Source organism: Amblyraja radiata, chromosome 27 (genome assembly GCF_010909765.2).
Source record: "Amblyraja radiata isolate CabotCenter1 chromosome 27, sAmbRad1.1.pri, whole genome shotgun sequence".
In the NCBI taxonomy this organism is placed as follows: domain Eukaryota; kingdom Metazoa; phylum Chordata; class Chondrichthyes; order Rajiformes; family Rajidae; genus Amblyraja; species Amblyraja radiata.
Window position 1 is genome coordinate 5,457,340 of NC_045982.1, and position 24,699 is coordinate 5,482,038.

General features: G+C 47.9%; 1 protein-coding gene across 1 annotated transcript in view; it reads right to left on the reverse strand.

Annotated features, from left to right (window-relative positions):
- Positions 1 to 24,699, reverse strand: part of sdc3 (syndecan 3) — a 148,494-nt gene that overhangs the window by 15,766 nt on the left and 108,029 nt on the right. Inside the window, exon 2 of the mRNA XM_033044979.1 lies at positions 700 to 811. Within this exon, the coding sequence (XP_032900870.1) occupies positions 700 to 811 (112 nt within the window). The remainder of the gene's footprint in view (positions 1 to 699; positions 812 to 24,699) is intronic.

A 24,699-nucleotide genomic window follows, 5' to 3' on the forward strand; every position in this document is an offset into this window, starting at 1 on the left:
AACGTGATTGCAAATTCCTGCTTCATTGCCTGTACCATTATACATTCACGCTCCAAAGACGTACAGAGTTGCAGGTTCATTGGCTTCGAAGAAATAGCAAAAATTGTCCCTAGTGTGTAGGATACGTGTAGGATGATCGCTGGTCGGCACGGACTCGGTGGACCGAAGGGGCAGTTTAAATGCTGGATCTCCAAACTCTAAAGTACGGCATCACTGGGGTCTGGGTTAGTGGTGGCGCAGCGGTAGAGCTGCTACCTTACAGCGCCAGAGACCCGCGTTCGATCCTGACTACGGGCGCTGTCTGTACGGAGTTTGTACGTTCTCCCCGTGACCTGAGTGGGTTTTCTCCGAGATCTTCGGTTCCCTCCCGCAGTCCAAATACGTACAGGCTTGTAGGTTCATTGTCTTAGAGTAAATGTAAGAAAATTGTCCCTAGTGGGTGTAGGATAGCGTTAATGTACGGGGCCCGCTGGGCGGCGCGGACTTGATCGGTTTCCGCACTGTACCCCTTAACTAAACTAAAGCAGAAGTTTCAATGGTAAACGACACACCATCGGTGAAAAGCCTTTTACAATCAATGGGATTGGAGAGTTGATGACCCGCAACATGTCAGAGCAATTCTAGCTGTTGCTCGTTATAAATGGAGACCAACATCATACAGGTTCGTTACGAGACACACGGTCGGCAGTTGCTACTTACATCCTGAACCTCCAGAACCAGAGTACAATCCTTCATCTTCATCATCCGACCCTGACCCTTCCATGTCTGTTAGTGTTGCAAGGTCCTGGGTTTGCCTGGATGTGCGATACATCTGCAATGAAAGAGACAAGAGGCATTTAAGGTTAGTCTTTATTTGGCTCCATTTGATGACCCAAGTAAACGTAGTACAACTCTATAGGCAGGAAAGACTGGGAAAGTGTTTAAGAAGGAACTGCAGATGCTGGAAAATCAAAGCTAGACAAAAGTGCTGGAGAAACTCAGCAGGTGCAGCAGCATCTATGGAGCGAAGTAAATAGGCAACGTTTCGGGCCGAAACCCTTCTAAGAACTGATTCAATGTAAATAATTTTGGAAGCTATGAAATAACAACTTCCCTTCTTCCCCTCAACCTACATTTCTTTGTTCATCATCTGCTATGATCTGTTGGTTCACTCCTTACCCTTCCATATCTCTAATTTTCCTCACCCCTGACTCTCAGTCTGAAGAAGGGTCACAATCTGAAATGTCCCCCATTCCTTCTCTCCAGAGCTGCTGCCTGTCCCGCTGAGTTACTCCAGCGTTATGTGTCTATCTTCGGGGGTAAACCAGCATCTACAGTCCCTTCCTGCACACCTCCCTTCCATGGACTCCATCTACACTTCATTCTGCCTCAGCGAGGCCAGCAGCATAATCAATGACCAGTCTCATCATCTTCCCCCCTCTCCCATCAGGCAAGAGGTACAGAAGTGTGAAAACACCCCCCCCCCCCCCTCAGCTTCTTCCCAGCTGTGATCAGGCAACTGAACCATCCTATCAACAACTAGAGAGCGGTCCTGACCTCCCATCTATTTCATTGGAGACCCTCGGACTATCTTTGATTGGACTTTAGACAATAGACAATAGACAATAGGTGCAGGAGTAGGCCATTTGGCCCATCGAGCCAGCACCGCCATTCAATGTGATCATGGCTGATCATCCCCAATCAGTACCCCCCCGTTCCTGCCTTCTCCCCATATCCCCTGACTCCGCTATTTTTAAGAGCACTATCTAGCTCTCTCTTGAAAGCTTCCAGAGAACCTGCCTCCACCGCCCTCTGAGGCAGAGACTATCTTGCACTGAATGTCCTTCCCTTTATCCTGTATCTGTACACTGTGGATGGATTGATTGTAATCATGTATAGTCTTTTCACTGGAGGGACAGCACACAACAAAAAAGCTTTTCACTCGACTTCAGTAGACGTGACAATAAACTAAACTAAATTGAACTGATCTAAACTGAACTAGCACGAGTGATCAAGGATAAATCTCCTCCCGCACATTTCTTTCCCATTTTTGCGATATATTCCCACTGCTTCAAACACAAGGTTCAAATATGAAGGAGCTAAACTGCGGGGCTAGACCACAACAAAACCAAAACTTACTGGAGTTATTTAAAAGCAGATAGAAATTTCACCAGCGGTGGAAATATATAAATAGGCTATTTTGTGCAAAGCATTCAAGATCGCTAAATGCAGACCGAGGCATTAATATTATCACTTGTCTCTCTTCACACATTAGTTTGTAAGTGGATGGGCCCAAACGAATGGATGCGTGCAAGCATGAACTGTTCGGCAAGACTCCTTTAACCTGATGACTCCTCAAAGCCCAGACGAAGATTAGTTTTAAATCTTTAGTCCCACAGGACTCTCTGGCTGATAGTAATCAAACTTAAGTTTTTTAATTTTTAATTCATTTAAATTTAGTTCATTAAATTTAATTAATTTTAAGTTTGAGGTAATCAGGCTTCACACAGGCACAGCTGGTAGAACTGCTGCCTCGCAGCGCCAGAGAACTGGGTTTCATCCTGATCCTGATCTCGAATGCCATCTGTGTGGAGTTTGCACGTTTGCATGTTGTCCCTATGACCGTGAGGGTTTCCTCCAGGTGCACCGGTTTCCTCCCACACTGCAAAGGCGTACAGGTTTGTGGGTTAATTGGCTTCGGTACAAATTGTAAATTGTCGCTAGTATATGTGCAAGATAATGCCAGTGTCTGGAGATCACAGGTCGGCATGGACTCGGTGGGCCGAAGGGCCCGTTTCCACACTGAATCTTGAAACTAAACTAAAGATCAGATCTTAATAAATGAGGGAACAGGTATGAAGGGCTGGAGGGCCTTATCCCCCTGTTTATTGTACCCCTCGTTAGTATTTTGGTAAAATGCTTCCGCTCTTTTGAAAAATCATTTTTCACTCATTCACAACTAGGTTAATTTACAACTAGTTGACGGATTGACAGGGTAATGAAAAAATAGTTATTTTCTTCAGTGATAAACCCATTTCCGGCTGCTTTAATAAACTGCACCTGGTCGCCTTGCAATACGACAGGAAATAATTTTTTTTTAGAAAGGAGATTAGGTTGTAATACACTGTCCAGTGTCAGTGACTCCTGTCAGATGTGGTCTTTTCCAGCAGAGTTCAACTTGGCCACAACTTTTGCCTGTTCGGCTGCATCTGTGTTTTTCCTGCATGCACCATGCTCATAAGCTCATATGGTCATAAATCAAAGCAGCAGAAGTAGGTCATTCAGTCCGTCAACTCTCTGCATTCAATCATGACTGATCTATCTTTCCCTCTCAACCCCATTCTCCTGCCTTCTCCCATTATCCCCCGACACCCGTACTAATCAGAAATCAGTCAATCTCCACCTCCAAAATACTCATTGACGTGGCCTCCACAGCCGCCTGTGACAATGAACTCCACAGATTCACCACCCTCTGACTAAAGAAATTCCTCCTCATCTCTTTTCTGAAGGTACGTCCTTTTATTCGGCTGCTGTGCCCTCTGGTCCTAGACTCTCCCCACTAGTGGAAACTATCTGATGGCTTCACAAAGTGAGCGCTTAAAAACATAATCGTTTAAAATTACAATAATAAAATAAGTAATTTAAAAGAATAATTCATGGAACGTGGAAAATGCTTGGGTGATCCATGTCTCCACTTAACTACCCGACAGGCTGGTGGTGGGACTTCTATTGTAAGTCGTATGTACAGCATGGAAGCGCCCTTCAGCCCACCACATCCATGCTGACCAATAGCATCTAGCTCATCCCAGGTTCGATCCTGACTATGGGTGCTGTCTGTCCGGAGTTTGCACGTTCTCCCTGTGACCGCGTGGGTTTCTCTGGGTCTTCTGGTTTCCTCCCACACTCCAAAGACGTGCAGGTTTGTACGTTAATTGGCTTTAGTAAAATTGTAAAAAAATTGTCCCTCGTGTGTAGGTTAGTGCTAGTGTACGGGATGATGACTGGGATCACTGGTCGGTACGGACGCGGTGGGCCGAAGGGCCTGTTTCCGTGCTGTATCTCTAAAGCCTCAACTACTTCCTCTGGCAGTTCGTTCCATACACCCACCATAATCTTCTCCCAATTCTACAGCAGGACTGACAGGAGCCCTGAAAGACATATTGAGTGAGAACAAGGGCCTTGGCTGGATGCCAATTAATTGTTGAAACAACTCAGCTCTTCAAAGCACAACATTAATCTACCGGCTCATTTTACACAATTCTGGCAGCAGAACAGAGGAAACAAAAAGTGCAACTAAATCTGAGATTTAATTTTGAACGATGGCCTTAATTCATGAACCTGAAGCCATTTCCACCACTTAGAACCAGCGATGGCTTTATAACAAAACAGGACACAAAGTGCTGGAGTAGCTCAGCGGGTCAAGCAACATCTCTGGAGAACAAGATAGACTTGAGTCTGAAGAAGGGCCCCGACCTAAAACATCACACATCCATGTTCTCCAGGGATGCTGCCTGACCTGTTGAGTTACTCCAGCACTTTGCGAGGTTTTTTATCTACAAAAACTAACATCTGCAGTCCCGTGTTTCTACATTATGGCAGGAACTGCAAAGGGTGTACAGGGAAGATTTATGGCGATGTCGCTAGGACCCGAGGGCCTGAGCTATAGGGTGAGGTTGAGCAGGCTACAACTTTGTTCCTTCGAGTGCAAAACGATGTGAGGTGATCTTACAGAGGTGTACAAAATCACGAGAGGAATAGATTGGGTAAATTCACAGAGCCTTTAGCCCAGAGGAGGATAATCGAGAACCAGAAGACATAGGTTTTAGGTGAGGGGGGGGGAATGATTGAATTGTGTTCCTATCACCTATCGCAACATAGAAACATAGAAAATAGGTGCAGGAGTAGGCCATTCGGCCCTTCGAGCTTGCACCGCCATTCAATATGATCATGGCTGATCATCCAACTCAGTCTCCTGTACCTTATGAACTTATGACCTTGAGAACTCCCCCACCCCCTCCACCTACATTCCTTCCTCTAGCTTCACAATTTGCAAATCTTCAATCCTATCGTCTAATGCCTTTTTTTCACCTCTGCCCTTTGGCTGACTTTCAAAAATCCTACTCACCTGTTCACTGATTACCTGCCATGCTTTGTCCTGCCCCTCCTCTCTTCCGGCTTTCTGAAGCCCCTGCAATCAGTCTGAAGAAGGGTCCCGACCCGAAACGTCGCCCATCCATGTCCTCCATCGATGCTGCCTGACCCGCTGAGCTAACTCCAACACCATGTGCCTTATTTGTCATCCTCTGACCAAAGTTTGGCCTCTCAGCGACGGGAAGTGCGATGGCAGATCACATCTTGTTTGTATTCCATTCTCGCCTTATCTCAGGAGAGAGATGGATCTATCTTTGTTCATGACACCCACTGAGCTCTGTTGAAGGCTGAATTAGCTCAGCGAATGTAAAATGCGGGAGCAGGTGAGTTTTCAGCAACTTCCTCTGCATTTGGGCAACTTTCCAGAGGAATTGCACATAATAGACCCATAAAATGCCAGATGCTCTGTGGAACTGAGCAACACGATTCTGCTGAGCTCTCGACTTGCTTTACGACTGCCTGCAGCCGCTCGATACGGGATTCGCAGTCAATTCTTGTCAATAAAGAAGCCATCTGATCACTTTTTTTTAAACAGGTGACTGACTTCATTATTCCTGCAGCCAGTACCAAAAGCTCGGGGGCCCTTCCTAAGAACATGATCCCATTCTGGTGGTTTGAGATGTGATCCCTCAAGTCATGCCCAAGAGCTGCTCCGCACAACAGCGGCTGACGCTTCTAAGGCGGACTGGGTCAAGACGAGATGGAGAGACCAGTGGAAGTCAGCGGAACCATCTAGGCTACACCATTACATCGATGACCCCATGGACGTCCCTGGCCAGGACCTGCCCCGAAAGCAGTAGACAACCCTCAACCGCTTGAGGACAGGCATCGGACGCTATGGAGTAGCGGTGAAGAGGTGGGGGCTCTTGGCCGCGCCTCCTGCGAGTGTGGGGACCCAACACAGACAGTGGAGCACATCGTCACCAGTTGCCCCAAACACCGTCCACCGGATGGTGAACGAGGTCTGATTGACCTGGACGATGACACGTTGGCCTGGCTCGCCTCAACGGAGCTGCAGGTCTAAAAGACATACGACAGAAGAAGAAGAAGAAGAAGAAGAAGAAGAAGAGATGTGATCCAGGTCCTGATCGAGGACTCCTGCACTGTCATACTTAGGACAGTTGGACAAGAACATTACTTGTTGACCTCCCAGCAGAGTGAGATGTTCGTCGGGGAACGTTTGTGACTTGCCCGCTCCAGCCTGCGGGAGTACGTGCTGAGGGACGCACTGAAGCTTGGTGCAGCCAACGCCAAGGCCCTGTGGGGGAGGGCCACAGTATTGGGTCCTCCCGCTGCTGGACATTTAGGGGGGGGTCTGAGGTTGTGGCCTCTGGTCCCAGACTCTCCCACCAGTGGCAACATCCTCTCCACATCCACTCTATCTAGGCCTGCCACTATTCGGTAAGTTTCAATGAGGTGCCCACTCATCCTTCCAAACTCCAGCGAGTGCAGGCCCAGCGCCGTCAAACGCTCATTGTGCATTAACCCACTCACTCCCGGGATCATTCTCGTAAACCTCCTCTGGACCCTCTCCAATGCCAGTGCATCCTTCAGATATGGGACCCAAAACGGCTCACGATACTCCACATGCGGTTAGACCTGCGCCTTATCGAGCCTCGGCATCACTTCCCTGCTTTTGTATTCTAGCCCCCTGGAAATAAATACCAGCTGCCCTCTCCAAACCGGTCTGATCTCCAAATCAATAGCAGCGTGTCACCGTTGTATTCTCCGATGAGTATCAACTCATTTTATGGACCAATTTTTTTTTTCGCGACGTTCGTTCGCTCGCTACAGCAGCTAAATCGAAGGTGAACGAACAACCTAATAAGGTTAAGGAATCATTGCTTACGAGCTGACATTGTATCCTGACCCAGTGTGTGGCAAGAAGGCGCAGCTGAACAGCGCAGCCAACACTCTTGCAGTGATCTCATTATGTTTATGTTCAAACATTAAAACAGGGTTCCTTTCTTTCCCACAGCCTAGGAGCACAGTAACATTCCTCCCAGTCACACATTCTCTTAAATCAGTCAGAAGAAAAACACTATAATGAATAGAGTACAGAGAATTTTAGTTCAAACTCCTAAAGTATTAACAAAGTTCCCTCCAGTTGCATGTTAAATACAGGCTGGGACAACATCATGACTGCGGTATGCAATTTATATTTGAACTATATCATACAATTAAATTAGGCTGCGCCAGATTAAAGGGGGCATCGCTGTCAGGAATTAACGTGCCAGATGGTCCTGCCTGTAATCTCCTGCAAATGTTACTCAAATTTCCAGTCAAGTAAGCCCACATACACTGATAGGATGTGTTTTCATCCCATCCCTTCTAATTACCCTGATGGCAATGCTGGGGGAGGGGAGTGGATACAGAGCCCCACGATGTACAACACATACGGACTTTGTGCGTTCTCCCCGTGACCTGCATGGGTTTTTCTCCGGGTGCCCCCTACACTCCAAGGACGGAGGGCAGTGCTGAACTACTGTCTATCTCTGGTGACCCCTTGGACTATCCTTGATCGGACTTTGCTGGCTTGACCTTGCACCAAACGTTATTCCCTTATCATGTATCTGTACAATGTGGGCGGCTCGATTGTAATCATGTATTGTCTCGTTGAAACATGACATTGTTAAGAGGCAGGAAACATGTTCCCGATGTTGGGGGAGTCCAGAACCAGGGGCCACACAGTTTAAGAATAAGGAGTAAGCCATTTCGAACGGAGACGAGGAAACACTTTTTCTCACAGAGAGTGGTGAGTCTGTGGAATTCTCTGCCTCAGAGGGCGGTGGAGGCAGGTTCTCTGGATGCTTTCAAGAGAGAGTTAGATAGGGCTCTTAAAAATAGCGGAGTCAGGGGATATGGGGAGAAGGCAGGAACGGGGGGTACTGATTGGGGATGATCAGCCATGATCACAGTGAATGGCGGTGCTGGCTCGAAGGGCCAAATGGCCTACTCCTGCACCTATTGTCTATTGTCTATTGTCTTTCTGCTGACTGGGTACCACACGACAAAAGCCTTTCACTGTACCTCGGTACGCGTGACAATAAACTGAACTGATGCTGAAGACGTACTGGTTTGTAGGTTAATTGGCCCAGCGTGTCAGACAGTGTAAGTGTACGGGGATTGCAGGTCGGCTCAAACCTGGTGGGCCACGCTGCCTCTGCTAAACCCTGCAAGGTCCAAGCCCTCCCCCCCCCCGCTCTTCCTGATAGTCCTACAAACTAGGGGCGGCACGGCACCCCAGACCGGTTCAATCCTGACCACAGGCGCTGTATGTACGGAGTTTGTACGCTCTCCCCGTGACCCTGTGGGCTTTCTCCGGGTGCTCCGGTTTCCTCCCACATCCCTAATAGATGCAGGTTTGTAGGTTAATTGGCTACAATAAATTGTAAATTGTGCCTAGCGTGTGTAGGATAGAAGACGCAAGCAGGTGATCGGTGGTCAGCGTGGACCAGCTGGGCCGAAGGGCCTGTTGCCACGCTGCAACTCTAAACTAAACTAAACTACTTTTCAAATATGTATGTGATTTCCTTTTCAAATATTCCCTTTGAATTTGCCAGTGGCCAATTCCTGATCACTACTCACTGGGAAAGCACATCACCGCTATTCTCTGCTCTGCTGCCCTTGCTGAGGGATCTTATAACTGTGTGTTTGGGGTCAACAGCCCTCCTGTGAGTGGAAAGTCCTTCTTCGTTTCCGCTCAATAAGAACTCCTCATCATTTTTAACACTTTCCTCCTTTAGCCCAGTTGCTTTGAAGGAGGTATCCTTACAGCGTGCTACCATTGGACATATCAGCCTTCCTCTCACCTAATCCAATGCAGCTGCCTCACAGCGCCAGAAACCCAGGTTCGATTCCTACCTCCGGTGCTGTCTGTACGAGGTTTGCACCTTCTCCCTGTGACTGCGTGGGTTTTGTCCAGGTGCTCCGGGTTTCCTCCCGCATCCCAAAGACGTGCCGGTTTGTCGGTTATTTTAGTTTGGTTTAGTTCAGCGATGCGCTGCGGACACGAGGGCCCTTCGGCCCATCAAGTCCATGCCGACCAGACAAACGAGTACCTGTACACTAGTTCTATCCCACACACTAGGGACAATTTACAGAAGCCAATTAACCTACAAACCTGCACGTCTTTGGAATGTGAAAGGAAACTGGAGCACCCGGAGTAAAACCCACACGGTCACGTGCAAACACCGTACAGACAGCGCCCGTAGTCAGGATCGAACATGGGTCCCTAGTGCTGTAAGGCAGCAACTCTGCCGCTGTGCTGCCCAGATGCGAACACTACTGAGTATGACGTTACTGAATGTATAGACACTGAGAATGTATGAAGAGATTTTTTTTACACAGCTTTCGTTTCATATATATTTTTTAACATAGAAACATAGAAATTAGGTGCAGGAGTAGGCCATTCGGCCCTTCGAGCCTGCACCGCCATTCAATATGATCATGGCTGATCATCCAACTCAGTATCCCGTACCTGCGAGTTCTTATTCTGAATGGAGTTTATTTTGGGGGAAAAAAATGATTTACGCTTTGTGCGAGATGACTCTAGTGTGCCACCTGTACTTCTGGTGTCAATGACTCCACTGAGATGGTAAATAGCTGACAAACCTCATGGCTCAATGCTCTGCTTTTCCATCAGCATCATTGCCGACTGGCCCGCTCCAGACTGCGGGAGTACGTGCTGAGGGACGCACTGAAGCTCGGTGCAGCCAACGCCAAGGCTCTGTGGGGGTGGACCACAGTCTCGGGCCCTTCCGCTGCTGGATATTGGGGGGCAGAGTATGGTGGAGATGTCCCTTAAATAAGGGAGTGGATGGATATCACATGGGTGGCAAGGGTCGGGGTAAAATTGGTAAACACTACGTTACAATGCAATACATGGATGTACAGCCTCCGAGAATGTCGGAAGAATTCTTTGCACAGTATTTATTTTTAACACTGAATAAAGCTGACTTTGAATAATCAAAAATCCGCACAGCCACAAAACTCCTAAAGCAGAGGTGTAAACAAAGCCCCCAGCATCGACTGCAAGCGGATTGTCTGCAAAGATATGATTGCAAGAGCCCAAACGATAAACAAGTTAGAGACAGTGTTGGCAACAGGGGAACCTGATCCCAGAATCCACTCGCTGAAGAGATGACCCACGGAGTTTTCAAGATGTTGAGACGGTTTTCATCGCGACTGGAATGTGGGCTTGGGTGCATGTCAACAATCTGCAGGAATTCATCCAGAACTTGTGCTGGATTTCCTTTTTAGGCAGTTTCTCTCTGGCTGCACAGTTGGAATTAAAAGGGAAGACGCACAATTGTATAGTAGCGTTCAATATCACCCGGCATCTCGACATGTTTTACGGCCAATTTTATGGTTCGAGCCAGCACCGCCATGATCACAATGAATGGCGGTGCTGGCTCGAAGGGCCGAATGGTCTCCTCCTGCACCTATTTTCTATGTTTCTATCTTCATTTTGTGTCTACCTTGGGTGTAAACCAGCATCTGCAGTTCCTTCCTACACATTAGAACAGCAAGTGCTGGAGTAACTCAGCGGGTCAGGCAGCATCTGTGTACTAACCTACAGCAGGTTTGGAGAAGTGACCTATTCAGATTCTTCAACATCCAACATTCAACAGCACTCAGAATTCCCTGTTTTTGTTTTAGTCAGAGGCTGTCGGGGGTTGCAAAAGTTAATCCTTCTGGCGGCACAGTGGAGCAGCGGGTAGAGCTGCTGCCTCACAGCACCAGATACCCAGGTTCAATCCCAACTGCTGCCCCATAGCAGAAGCGTCCAGGTCGCGGGGCTGGAAACTGGAAGTATCCAGAGCCAATTCTGCTACCACCATCATAGAAATATAGAAACATAGAAAATAGGTGCAGGAGTAGGCCATTCAGCCCTTCGAGCCTGCACCGCCATTCAATATGATCATGGCTGATCATCCAACTCAGTATCCTGTACCTGCCTTCCCTCCATACCCCCTGATCCCTTTAGCCACAAGGGCCACATCTAACTCCCCCTTAAATATAGCCAATGAACCGGCCTCAACTACCTTCTGTGGCAGAGAATTACAGAGATTCACCACTCTCTGTGTGAGTGGTGAATCATCTATTGCAACAAGTGATGGCTCCCACTGATTGTTGCCGGAAGCTTGCGTCCTTTTCAGGAATGGATGCAAGCCGGGTGCTGCACGTGTGGAGTTTGCACGTTCTCCCTGTGGCCATGATGTTCAGATACAGGATAAAGGAGAATATCGTTTAGTGAATCGACACATCTGGGAGGAGATTAAGAAGAGCATAGTTAGAGTAAGAAGTGAGAAATACTGCTGTTGGAGGAGAGGTTTAAAAGAATGGAGCGATTGTGATGAATGGTTGCAGATTCGCTTCTGGGACCCGCACGCAAAGAGTCGCCGGGCATGGCCACCATCTTGGGTAGATGATTTACATCGGCATATTTTACTGCGTTTACTCCATGGGAGGTTGGTCTTGGAGGGGAAGATGGCTCCTCAAACTGCGGAGCATCTTGGACAATACAGCTCACCCCCTCCGTGACACACTGGTCAACCTGAGGAGCACCTCCAGCAACAGACTGGTTCCACCAAGATGCAGCACAGAACGCCACAGGAGATCCTTCTTCCCTGTGGCGATCAAACTGTACAACTCCTCCCCCTTCTGTCAGTGGGTAGGCTGGGATTAACTCCCTTCCACCACGCCCCTCACCCCTCTCCCCCGCCCCCACCCCCGCTTTCCCAATCTTAAATTTCATGTCTCATGTATTTTATGTTTTTTATGACTGTTGGCAGATCAATTTCCCTGCTGGGATAAATACATTTCTATTGTATTGTATCGTATCATTAAAACCCAGCATGCTAATACAAGTTTCAGTTGTCGTCATGCTTGAAAAGTAATTTTTAAAACTCAAAATGAACTTTATTCAGAATGAAACAGAATAATACAGCTTACAACCCAGCGGTATGAATATTGATTTCTCTAACCAAGTAACCCTTGCATCTCCTCTCTGTCTCTCCACCTCTCCCCCACCCTAGTCGTTTCAATGTCGTCCTGGTGAGTTTCATTGTCTGAAACTCGTTTTCATAGAAACATAGAAACATAGAAAATAGGTGCAGGAGTAGGCCATTCGGCCCTTCGAGCCTGCACCGCCATTCGATACGATCATGGCTGATCATCCAACTCAGTATCCCATCCCTGCCTTCTCTCCGTACCCCCTGATCCCTTTAGCCACAAGGGCCACATCTAACTCCCTCTTAAATATAGTCAATGAACTGGCCTCAACTGCCTTCTGTGGCAGAGAATTCCACAGATTCACCACTCTCTGTGTAAAAAATGATTCTCATCTCGGTCTAAAAGACTTCCCTCTTATCCTTAAACTGTGTCCCCTTACTTCTGGACTTCCCCAACATCGGGAACAATCTTCCTGCATCTAGCCTGTCCAACCCCTTAAGAATTTTGTAAGTTTCTGTAAGATCCCCCCTCAATCTTCTGAATTCTAGCGAGTACAAGCCGAGTCTGTTCAGTCTTTCATCATACCAAAGTCCTGCCATCCCAGGAATCAGTCTGGTGAACCTTCTCTGTACTTCCCTCTATGGCAAGAATGTCTTTCCTCAGATTAGGTTCTTCCTCAGATTTTCACCCAGCCCACAGCTACCAATGGCCCGTTTCCTTTATTGTCGTTACTTTTTTGCATATCTTTCATTCATTTGTTCTACATCTCTATATGACCGTCTATATCTCCCGTTTCCCTTTCCACTGACTCTCAGTCGGAAGAAGGGTCTCGACCCGAAACATCACCCATTCCTTCTCTCCAGAGATGCTGTCTGACCCGCTGAGTTACTCCGGCTTTTTGTGTCTATCATCTATGCAAAACAAGAACTATGCAAAAAATTCTTCCGACATTCTCAGTGGCTATACATGCATTCATCAGTGTTGTATTTGATAGTGTCCACAGCAATATAATTATACCAGGCACCTTTGCCACTCATGTGAATCCTGGGGTGAAATACCTTCCCTTATTTAAGGGGTGTCTCCACCCCAATGTCCAGCAGTGGAAGGACCCTAGACTGTGGTCTTCCCCCACCGAGCCTTGATGTTGGCTACACCGAGCTTCAGTACATCCCTCAGTAAATTGTGCTTCTCTGATTCTGTGCTGGCAATACATTTCTTAAGGCATGAAGGCAGAACCAGCTTACTTTTATACCCTGCAGCTCGCACCTATACGATTCTCAAAGGACTGCAGAGGTGATAAAGTTCTTTGAAGTGGAATCAATGCTATAACACGGACAGAGTGGACAGTGTGTAATCACAGTGCGATGCTTGACCTTTGAGTAAGAGAGCTTGAGAGCATCTTGAACCGACGGAGACTTGTTCTAAATTACTTTCCCTCGCACTGAGGCCCATTAAAGTGATGCCGGTGAGGTGAGGTGAGATGGGCCAATAATACTCGGCGTAAGTGTGTGAATTTCACACGTGTGGTCTTGCAGTTTATGGATACCTGAATTTTTTTTTTATGGTATGGGCTGGCATAATGTTTTTCATTCACTCACAGCGCGTAGAAAATGCAGGCAACTCCGGAGGGCTGGAAAATCTAGGAACCATCGCGGGGCGGCACGGTGGCGCAGCGGTAGAGATGTTGCCTAAAGGGCCTGCCCCACTTGGGCGACCTAAGCTGCGAGTTTAGAAGAGTTTGCCCTGGACTCAAATTTGCAGCATGGTCGACAGGAGGTCCTAGGAGGTTGTATGTGGTGGCTGGAACTCTCCTTCATGCTCGAGGGGGGTTCCCACCTACTCGCGGCCTCAGCTAGGTTGCAGAAAAAATTTCAGCATGTTGAAAATTTTTCTGCGAGTGAAATTTGGTCGGCACGGGTCACTATTTACTTACAGGCACTCGAGGGCAGCCGTAGGCAATCTCCTTCGCTGACCGGCCATTTTGATTGGCTCATTGGAGTTTCACGGGAACATAGGTAGACCTACCGGTAGGTAAAATGCCCGCTAAATTTTATTGAACTTCTTAAAAGTGTCTCCACTCCTTCTCCCCCCACCTTCTCTCCCCCTTCTCCCCCTCCTTCTCCCCCTTTTCTCCCCCCCCTTTTCTCCCCCCCCTTTCCCCCCCACCTTTTCTCCCCCCCCTTTCTCCCCCCCCCCCCCTTTTCTCTCCCCCCCCTTTTCTCCCCCCCCCATTTCTCCCCCCCTTTTCTCCCCCCCCCTTTTCTCCCCCCCCCCTTTTCTCCCCCCCCCCTTTTCTCCCCCCCCCCTTTTCTCCCCCCCCCCCCTTTTCTCCCCCCCCCCCCCTTTTCTCCCCCCCCCCCCCTTTTCTCCCCCAGCAGATTCTTGATCAGGCTGCGTTGGGTGCCTGAGGGGGGGGGGTCAGGATGGGCGTCACATCAGGAAACAATTAAGAAATCGAGCGTGCCAAGGTTTGTAACAACACTCCGTGCCAAGGTTTGGGTGAAGTGAGGAGGCCTCTGCCGGGACCCTCCCACCACCTCCCCTATTCCAGGGGGTCTCCCGTATCATCGGGGGTTGAAGGGGGACAACGACTGGAGCAGGAACCTCAAACAAAATCTATCGGCAGTTGTGGCCTTCGATGGAGAAAGCAAACCCCTAACGTTCAAGCCCCTCCTGTCAGATATAGGCAGCAGATTAACATTCAACCCCAGGCTAAGGTTTAAGCCACAACGGCTTCTCTTGTCAAGATGTAATTAGAAGTGGTGGGAACATCAAACACAAGTGGGACACGCTTTGAAATGCACAGCTCCAACCCACAAGGATGAAACGTTTCGGATTATGATTTCCCTCCCCGCCTGCAACCGTGTGAAAGTGCGGATTTAATATAGGGGAGGCCATTCAGCCCATCGAGAATGCTCACCCCACAGAACCCAATCCCTCCACGCACTAGAGTCTCCCAACCCCTGCAGAGTGGTTACTAAGATGGCTGATCCGTGGGCGGTTGCTGCTGGGCCACAAGTCGGGGCCTGATCAACCCCGGCTGGGTCGCCTGGGCGAAGGTGTCTGATGTTGTGAGACCCGAAACACCCGATGACCCCAGGTCACGTCACTGAGGATGTGTCCCAGCGCATCTGGAAGATGTATATGTTTCACAATGTGTCTGTCCTTAACACTGGCCTTCCAAGAGTTGGGAGATGGGACGGGAGCAAGAAGTTTATTTTCTGTGCTTCCGCAAACATAGAAACATAGACACTAGGTGCAGGAGGAGGCCGTTCGGCCCTTCGAGCCAACACCGCCATTCATTGTGATCAGGGCTGATCGTCCCCCATCAATAACCCGTGCCTGCCTTCTCCCCATATCCCTTGACTCCACTAGCCCCCTAGAGCTCTATCTAACTCTCTCTTAAATCCATCCAGTGACTTGGCCTCCACTGCCCTCTGTGGCGGGGAATTCCATAAATTCACAACTCTCTGGGTGAAAACGTTTTTTCTCACCAAACAACATGCTGTCGGCTAGCCTCACCAACAGTGAGTGCCGACATCTGACTAACCACCAAGATGTGTTTTCTCCTTAAACAGTTCAAACAGCACAAAACCAGTTATTTCCAGTTGCCACGGGGGGTGAAGCCTACTCTCATCACATTGCCAAGCGCTGAATCTGATACTGGGGTGGGGAGCTGTATCTTTGCGAATGTCTGGGTAAAAGGAACCGGCTGCTCTCCAAACCCCAGGCTGCCTCACACTGTGCCTCCACCTTGCAACTTCTACCAGACGATCTCCAGATGGGCAAAACCACAGGGCTTTGATTACTGATTTACACACAAACTTGAAATTGGATCTGTCGCAGCAGCAGCAGCAGCAGCAGCAGCAAAACCCCTTTTCTGCACGTCGACCTATCGTGTCCCCATCGTCCCTTGTAGCGAAGTACAACGATGACTGTAAATGGGCGACTCCAGTGAAACGAGGGAGTTTGCAAGGGCTGCAAGGAGTGCTGGCTTCGAAGTCACCACGAGTTGTAGAATCCTAGAGTCATATAACAGGGATATGACGTGGTCGCCATGGGCAGGTTGGGCCGAAGGGCCTAAGATGCCACATCTACACCAGTCCCACCTGCCCATCCTTTGACCCATATCCCGATAAATGTGACCCATATTTCACACAAAGGGTGGTGGGTGTGTGGAACAAGCTGCCAGAGGAGGTAGTTGAGGCTGGGACTATCCCAACTTTTAAGAAACAGGTAAGGCAGGATATGACAAATTTGGAGGAATATGGACCAAACGCAGGCAGGTGGTACCAGTGTAGCTGGGACATGTTGGCCGGTATGGGTAAGTTGGGCCGAAGGGCCTGTTTCCACGCTATATCACTCTATGATTCCATGACTATATCCCTTTCCTATCCAAATGTCTTATAATCTTTCCCATAACTGGACAAAGTGATTTCTTATTCTTGCAGGATTTGCAGGAAACCATTTCTGTTCCTGGATATATTTTCACTCAAAGAATGACAATGGTGCATTTCCATTTGACTGGTATGGAAAGGGTGATGCTTGTGGAAGCGTTGTCCGTTACTGTGCAAGTGCGGCACCACGTTGAGACTTGTGGACTCTCCATTAGGGCTCTAAGGAACTGCAGGTGCTGGCTTACAGCAAAGAGAGACACTAAATGCCAGAGTAACTCATCGGGTCAGGCAGCATCTCTGGATAGGTGACGTTTTGGATCGGGTGCGAAGAAGGGTTCCGACCCAAAGCGTGACCTATCCAAGTTCTCAATGTTCTCAGCTGCCTGACCCACCGAGTTGCCTCAGCACCTTGTGTATTCCTCTGTTTCTGTTCTTTTGTGATGTAATGTTTGTGAAGTGTAACATTGTTATGTGTTACCCCTGGATGAAACCCCCTTGTAAACAGACAAATTGTTCTTTGACAGAAGCAACTGAGACCTTTGTATTGGACTAGTGCCAGGACATTCAAGTCAAGACAAGTCAAGTCTATTCGTCACATACACATACGAGATGTGCAATGAAATTAAAAGTGGCAATGCTTGCGGATTTGTGCAAAAAAACCCTACAAAACAGAATAGAACAGAATCACATATTCACATTCTATATGTTTGTGGGAAGAAAAAAAGAAAAAAACAGCAACTTAAAAAAGACATCGCACAACAGTAAAATGGTACAGCAAAGTTAGTCCCTGGTGAGATAGGAGTATTAAGAGCTTACAAAATTCTGAAGAGTTTGGACAGGCTAGATGCAGGAAGATTGTTCCTGATGTTGGGGAAGTCCAGCACAAGAGGTCACAGTTTAAGGATAAGGGGGAAATCTTTTAGGACCGAGATGAGAAAAACATTTTTCACACAGTGAAATCTGTGGAATTCTCTGCCACAGAAGGTAGTTGAGGCCAGTTCATTGGCTATATTTAAGAGGGAGTTAGATGTGGCCCTTGTGGCTAAAGGGATCAGGGGGTATGGAGAGAAGGCAGGGATGGGATATTGAGTTGGATGATAAGCCATGATCATATTGAATGGCGGTGCAGGCTCGAAGGGCCGAATGGCCTACTCCTGCACCAAATTTCTATGTTTCTATGGGAGAGTTTCCCTGTCATACTTTGTTAGTACTAGGGAGTTGGAACTTAGAAATAAGTTAAAAAAGAACATGAAAGTTAAAAATATACGCACAGTTTCCGCGGAGTTGCCACGACGGCGACTGGTCAGGGCGCGCCGTTCTCGGTCATGGGGAGCTGTTTCGGTTCTGTTGTGTCTATCAGTACCCAACGAGCCCTTGTAAAACCTCTCTTTCCCTCCCCAAATCATTTACACTGGATGGTGTGGACTCAATGGGCCAAAGGTCCCATAGCAGAAGTGTCTATGTCGAGGGGCTGGAGACTGGAAGTATCTGAGCTAATTCTGCTACCACCATCATCTATTGCGACAAGTGATGGCTCCCACTGATTGTCGCCGGAAGCTCGCGTCCTTTTCAGGACAGACGATGACAGCGAGGCCAACATTTGTAACAAGATGGACACGAAAAGAAGAAGAAGTGGGCCTGCTTCCACATTAACACCATCCGACACACATGGGGGACAATTTTTACATTTATACCAAGCCAATTAACCGACAACCCTGTACGTCTTTGGAATGTGGGAGAAAACCAAAGTTCTCGGAGAAAAACCAATGCAGGTCAGGGGGAGAACGTGCAAACTCTGTACGGACAGCACCCGTAGTCGGGATCGAACCCGGGTCACTTTGAGGCAGCAACTCTACCGCTGCGCAACCGCTCCGCCCCCTCTCGCAGGTGGGCGGGCGCTAATCTCACCCATGAAAATAATCACTTGAAAAATGTAATTGTGTTTTACAATTCACTTCAAAGCTGCTCGAGAATTCCAGGGACGGGTTTATTTCCCAGAAGACCATCATAGCAGCAGGGGGAGGAATTCTACAGTGAAGTTCGATCACTTTCGCAGCCCGCGGACATCCTGGCCGGTTGCTCGCAGGTGAAATTAATGAATAACCACAAGCAAAATCATAATGGGGAAATGAGTTCTATAATTCAATTATGTTTTTTTTAATGAATTCTCCAGTCATGTCATTAAATCAGAAACATCCATGAAACTACAATTGAATTTTGGCCCGAACGCCAGAGTAATTATTTTTCCCTCTGTAAATGATTTTTCGATAAGTTCATAAATTGTAGGATCTGGCCATTCGGCCCATCAAGTCTACTCTGCCTTCCATTCATGGCTGCCCCTGGGTAGAACAGTGGCGTTGCTGCCTTACGGCCCCAGAGACCTGGGTTCGATCCTGACTGCGGGCTGCTGTCTACACGGAGTTTGTACGTTCTCCCCGTGACCACGTGGGTTTTCGCTGGGTGCTCCGGTTTCCTCCCACACAAATGTACAGGTTTTTAGGCTAATTGGCTTTGGTAAAGATTGTAAATTTTCCCTCGTGTGTAGAATAGGACTAGTGTATGGGGATCGCTGGTCGGCACTGACTCGGTGGGCCGAACGGCCTGTTTCCATGCGAGATCTCTAATCTAAACTTAGATGGGACATCTTAGGCGGCATGGACAATTTGGGCTGAGTTAGGCCGTGTTACTCTTATGACTCCCAATTTTCACACAAAGCGTGGTGGGGGTATGGAACGAGCTGCCAGAGGAGGTAGTTGAGGCAGGGACTATCACAATGTTTCAGAAACAGTTAAGCAGGTACATAGATCAGACAGGTTTTGAGGGATAGAGGGCCAAGCACAGGCAGGTGGGACTAATGTAGATGGGGCATGTTGGTCAAGTTGGGCCAAAGCGCCTGTTTCCGTGCCATATGACTAGGACTCATGTCAGTGAAGAAATGCTCTTGTAAACGGAATGTAATTATAGATTCAGTTCACACTGTGCGTGGTTTACTTAAGACCAGAGGCTGACTCACAGTCTATCATTCCATTTAAAGACCATATGGTAAATCAGCCAGATTTCCTTGTTCATTAATGGTCATTTATTTATCCTTGAGATGCCAGGGCAGCTCCAAGGTCGGCATTTATTGGCAATCGCAAAGTCCACCGAGAAGGTGTCGAGTGATTGATTGGGGCTCAAGATAATCGTGATAGATGCAAGAAGATAGACACAAAAAGCTGGAGTAACTCAGCGGGTCAGACAGCATCTCTGGAGAAAATGCTTTGAAGCACAGTCCTGTGACAGAACTCACAGCTCTGCCCAAACGGTTCAGCAGGAGTGTGCAGGAAGGAACTGCAGATGCTGGTTTAAACCAAAGATAGACACAAAAAGCTGGAATCTGAAGCTTCAGTCTGGGGAAGGATCTCGACCCGAAACGTCACCCGTTCCTTCTCTCCAGAGACGCTACCTGTCCCGCTGAGATACTCCAGCTTTTTGTGTCTATCTTCAGCTCGGTGAGGATGACAGTTTTCCCAACTTTAAAGGACATTAATGATCAGTTGTAATGTGTAGGAAGGAACTGCAGATGCTGGCTTCAACCGAAGATAGACACAAAAAAGGTGGAGTAACTCAGCGGGACAGACAGCATCTCTGGAGAAAAGGAATAGATGACGTTTTGGGTTGAAGCCTTTCCCCAGACTGAAGAAGGGTCTCGCTTCGACAATAGACAATAGACAATAGGTGCAGAAGTAGGCCATTCGGCCCTTCGAGCCATCACCGCCATTCAATGTGATCATGTCTGATCATCCACAATCAGTACCCCGTTCCTACCTTCTCCCCATATCCCTTAACTCCACTATCCCTAACAGCTCTATCTAACTCTCTCTTGAAAGCATCCAGCGAACCGGCCTCCACCGCCCTCTGAGGCAGAGAATTCCACACACTCACAACTCTCTGTGTGAAAAAGTTTTTCCTCATCTCTGTTCCAAATGGCTTAAATCACCTCTTCCTTTCCTCCAGAGATGCTGTCTGACCCGCTGAGTTACTCCAGCTTTTGGTGCCAATTAATGATCAGTCGTTCTTTAACAGCGATCCAACAGTCCCCTTCCGCTGACACGGCCCTTTGTAACTTTTTTTTTTTAATGAGGTTTGAATGCAACTTTTCAGATAGGGGATGTGAACTCTTGTTCCACTCAATAATTCATCCAGATCACGAGTTTGTTAATAAGCCATGCGTCATCCATAACAAGCTTCAATAAAAAATAGGAAATTGATGCGAGCGTATGAATAATTTACAAATGATTCAAGTCAGTTGCTTTGAATCAAGTGATAGCGTTTGTTTCAAGGTTTGTTTTTTCTTGGTTTCCAGTGGACACAAACCCCTGTCCCACTGTACGAGTTCATTCAAGAGTTCTCCCCGAGTTTGCCCTGATTCAAACTCGGAGATTTACGGTAATGGCCGCTCGTCGGTACTCGGGGCTCTCGTGGACATTTTTCAACATGTTGAAAAATCTTCACCAGTCTTCCCGAGCTTACCTGCCGTTAGCGAGTCTTCCAAAGTAGCTGCCGTTAGCGTTACGAGCCGCTAAGAGACGTCCCCGAGCTCCGACACACCCGCTACGTTCATTCTCCGTGCTTCCCACGAGTTCGATTTTTGTTTTAACTCGGGAGAGCTCTTGAATGAACTCGTACAGTGGGACATGGCCAATAGTCTGGTTTTTGAATATGTTTTAGGGTTTTCCACTCAGCACGGCCTCACACACTGGGAATTTCCAATGGGCATGTTTGTTAGTAATAGACACAGAAAGCTGGAGTAACTCAGCAGCATCTCCGGAGAAAAGGAACAAATAGGCGACGTTTCGGGTCGAGACCCTTCTTCAGACTGCGAGTCGGGGGAGAGGGAAACAAGAGATATAGACAGTGACATAGGTAGAACAAATGAATGAAAGATGTGCAAAAAGTAACAATAATCGAGGAAAGGGGTCCATTGTTATTCAGTTCAGTTATGCCTACTTTGAAGAAGTTCTCCTCCTCTCTCCGACAAGAGTTCTGCTCGGTGCCCTCTATATCTCTCATTTCCCTTTCCCCTGACTCTGTCTGAAGAAGGGTCTCGGCCCGAAACGTCACCTATTCCTTTTCTCCAGAGATGTGGCCTGCCCCGCTGAGTTACTGCAGCCTTTTGTGTCTAACTTCGGTATAAGCCAGCATCAGCAGTTCCTTCCTTGACATCTTATGCTTTATGTAAGGTAGCAATCATTTATTAATCACCAAAGGGTTTCATTGCAGTCCACTGGGCCCGGAATTGTTTATTTGCAGTCGTTTGTCTTTGACCTGGAAGTAGTTACTATAACGATACGTGACCCCGCAGGGTCAAGGGTCGTTTGTGGGGCCGACATGGTTCAGATTTATTACAACTCGATGGCTTGTGTCTGTGTCTCCGAGGCATGTGGAACCAATCACAGGAACATGTGGGTCCTGGACAACACCGAATAAACACATCAAGTCATGTCTTCGGGAAGCGAGGAGTCACGGGCTATTCTTTACTCAGCGGCCCTCAGATACATTGGGTCAACGGCTCGCAGCCTTTGAGAATGAAAGCCCCGCTTGTTCACAGGCAGCTAACTATAAACACCGCCCGATGACATCACTGGCCGCCCCTTGTAGAGAGTTGAAGCAATCCCAGGAAGTCCCATCCACTGTCCACAGTCCCCTCTAGTGTGCCTAATATATTTTCATTCAACTTTTCTCAATAAAATTACAAATTAACAGCAGGTCCGCTGCCTCACAGACCCGGGTTCAACCCTGACCTCGGGTGCTCTCTGTGTCGAGTTTGCACGTTCTCCCCGTGACCGTGTGGATTTTTGCCACAAACTTATGCCATCTCGTCTTGGGCATTACTTCCCTGGGGGAAAGGTTCTGACTGTCCACCCTACCTATGCCTCCCATTATCTTATATACTTCTACAGATCTCCCCTCAGCCTACGACACTCCGGAGAAAACGATCCAAGTTTCACAAAGTTCACGTTCGCAAGTTATTGGAGTAGAATTAGGCCATTCGGCCCATCGAGTCCACTCCACCATTCAATCATTGGCTGATCTCTGCCTCCGCATCCCATTTCCCTGCCTTCACCCCGTAACCCTTGACACCCATTCTGTCCAATCTCTCCTTGTAGCTAAATAGCCTCTATTCCAGGAAGCATCCGGGTGAACCTCACCTGCACCCTCTCCAAAGTCACCACATCCTTCCTGTAATGAGGGTGACCAGAACTGCAAGCAGTACTGTGCGTGCGGCCTACACAAAGTCCGACAACAATGGCGCCAGAATATCATGACTTGTGCACGTGTAAGTTAAGCAAAAAGAATTCCACTGTGAAGCGCCAATGTGACAAGAAAGGACCATGGTGACTTAGAAAGATGGGATTTAGAAAGATGAAAGGGGATCTTATTGAAACATAAAAGATTATTGAGGGAATGGACACGCTAGAGGCAGGAAACATGTTCCCGATGTTGTGGGGAGTCCAGAACCAGGAGCCACACACAGTTTAAGAATAAGGGGTAGGCCATTTAGAACAGAGATAAGGAAAAACTTTTTCACCCAGAGAGTTGTGAATCTGTGGAATTCTCTGCTTCAGAAGGCAGTGGAGGCCAATTCTCTGGTTGCTTTCAAGAGAGAGTTAGATAGAGCTCTTAAAGATAGCGGAGCCATGGGGATATGGTGCGCAGGCAGGAACGGGGTACTGATTGTGGATGATCAGTCACGATCAGAGTGAATGGTGGTGCTGGCTCGAAGGCCCTACTCCTACACCTATTGTCTATTGCTGACTCAACTATTCAATGTATGCACACCATACGCCCAGTATGATTCAGAATCAATTTCAGGCTCCTCCTTTATGTATACAAAGCCCTTAACGGGCTTGCCCCCACCTACATCCAAAATCTGCTAACCCACCATTCTACCTCCAGGTGCCTCAGGTCGGTCGACTTGGGGCTACTGAACATCCCGCGGTCCAGGTATAAGCTCAGGGGCGACCGCACTTTTGCGGCTGCAGCACCTAGACTGTGGAACAACATCCCTCTTCTCATCAGAACTGCCCCCTCCATCGACTCCTTCAAGTCTAGACTTAAAACTTATTTCTACTCACAAGCGTTTCTTGAGGTCCTCTGAGGGAGCGCTGTGTGTGTGTATTTATGTATGTATTGTTGATCTATGTACCACTGTATGTAGCATGTTAGTACCTGCACTGATGTACAGCACTTTGGTCAACGAGAGTTGTTTTTAAATGTGCTATAGAAATAACATTGTCTTGACTTGGCGAATTCACCACTCAATCTCATTGTGTTGCCACTTTCAGGGAGCTATGTACTTGCACCCCAAAATCCATCTGCAGATCAATGCTGGTGATTACAACGTACTAAATCCTTTGGATTTATTTGGGCCATGCGACTCGAGCATCAATTCAGTTTAGTTTCGTGGTAGTTTAGTTTAGAGATACAGCACGGAAACAGGCCCTTCAGCCCACTGAGACCGCCCCATACACCAACACTATCCCACACTCTAGAGACAATTTACAATATTTACCTAAGCCAATTAACCTGCAAACCTGTACATCGCTGGAGTGTAGGAAGGAACCGGAGCACCTGGAGAAAACCCACGCAGGTCACGGGGAGAACTTACAGACAGCACCCATAGTCAGGATCGAACCTGGGACTCTGGCACTGTGAATGCAGGAACTCTACCGCTGCGCCGCCCATACCGGCCCTGACGATAATACTCGGGGGCATTTGACGATAAATTTAGGACGACTTCAATTCGCAGGTCCGGTAATTGAAAGTGGCAATTCCTGCGTAATCTTCAAACGGCTGTTTTCCAGACACTGCCTTCAGAGCAGGAAAAGAAATAAATTCCAATCTATCCAATCACCCTGTGCTTCCGGGAGACAATAAATATAAAGGGGCAAGAAAGGACGGCAGATGTGAATATAAACCAGACTCATTTACAACGACAAATTTTAATCACCTGGAACTTTTGTGGGGCTCTGTAACCCAACCACAGAACTAAATGGACTCTGCAAGGAACAGGACTTGTGGAGTCACGGCAGGTCACTGTCTCCTGCTATGTTCTCAGCAAGCTTTGTGAGTGACTTTAACCAGAGTATTAGAACTAGTTAATATGTGTGTGGTGAAGCTTAAAATGAGCACACTGGAGCAGTGAAGTGAACAGGAAGCAAGGTCAATTATC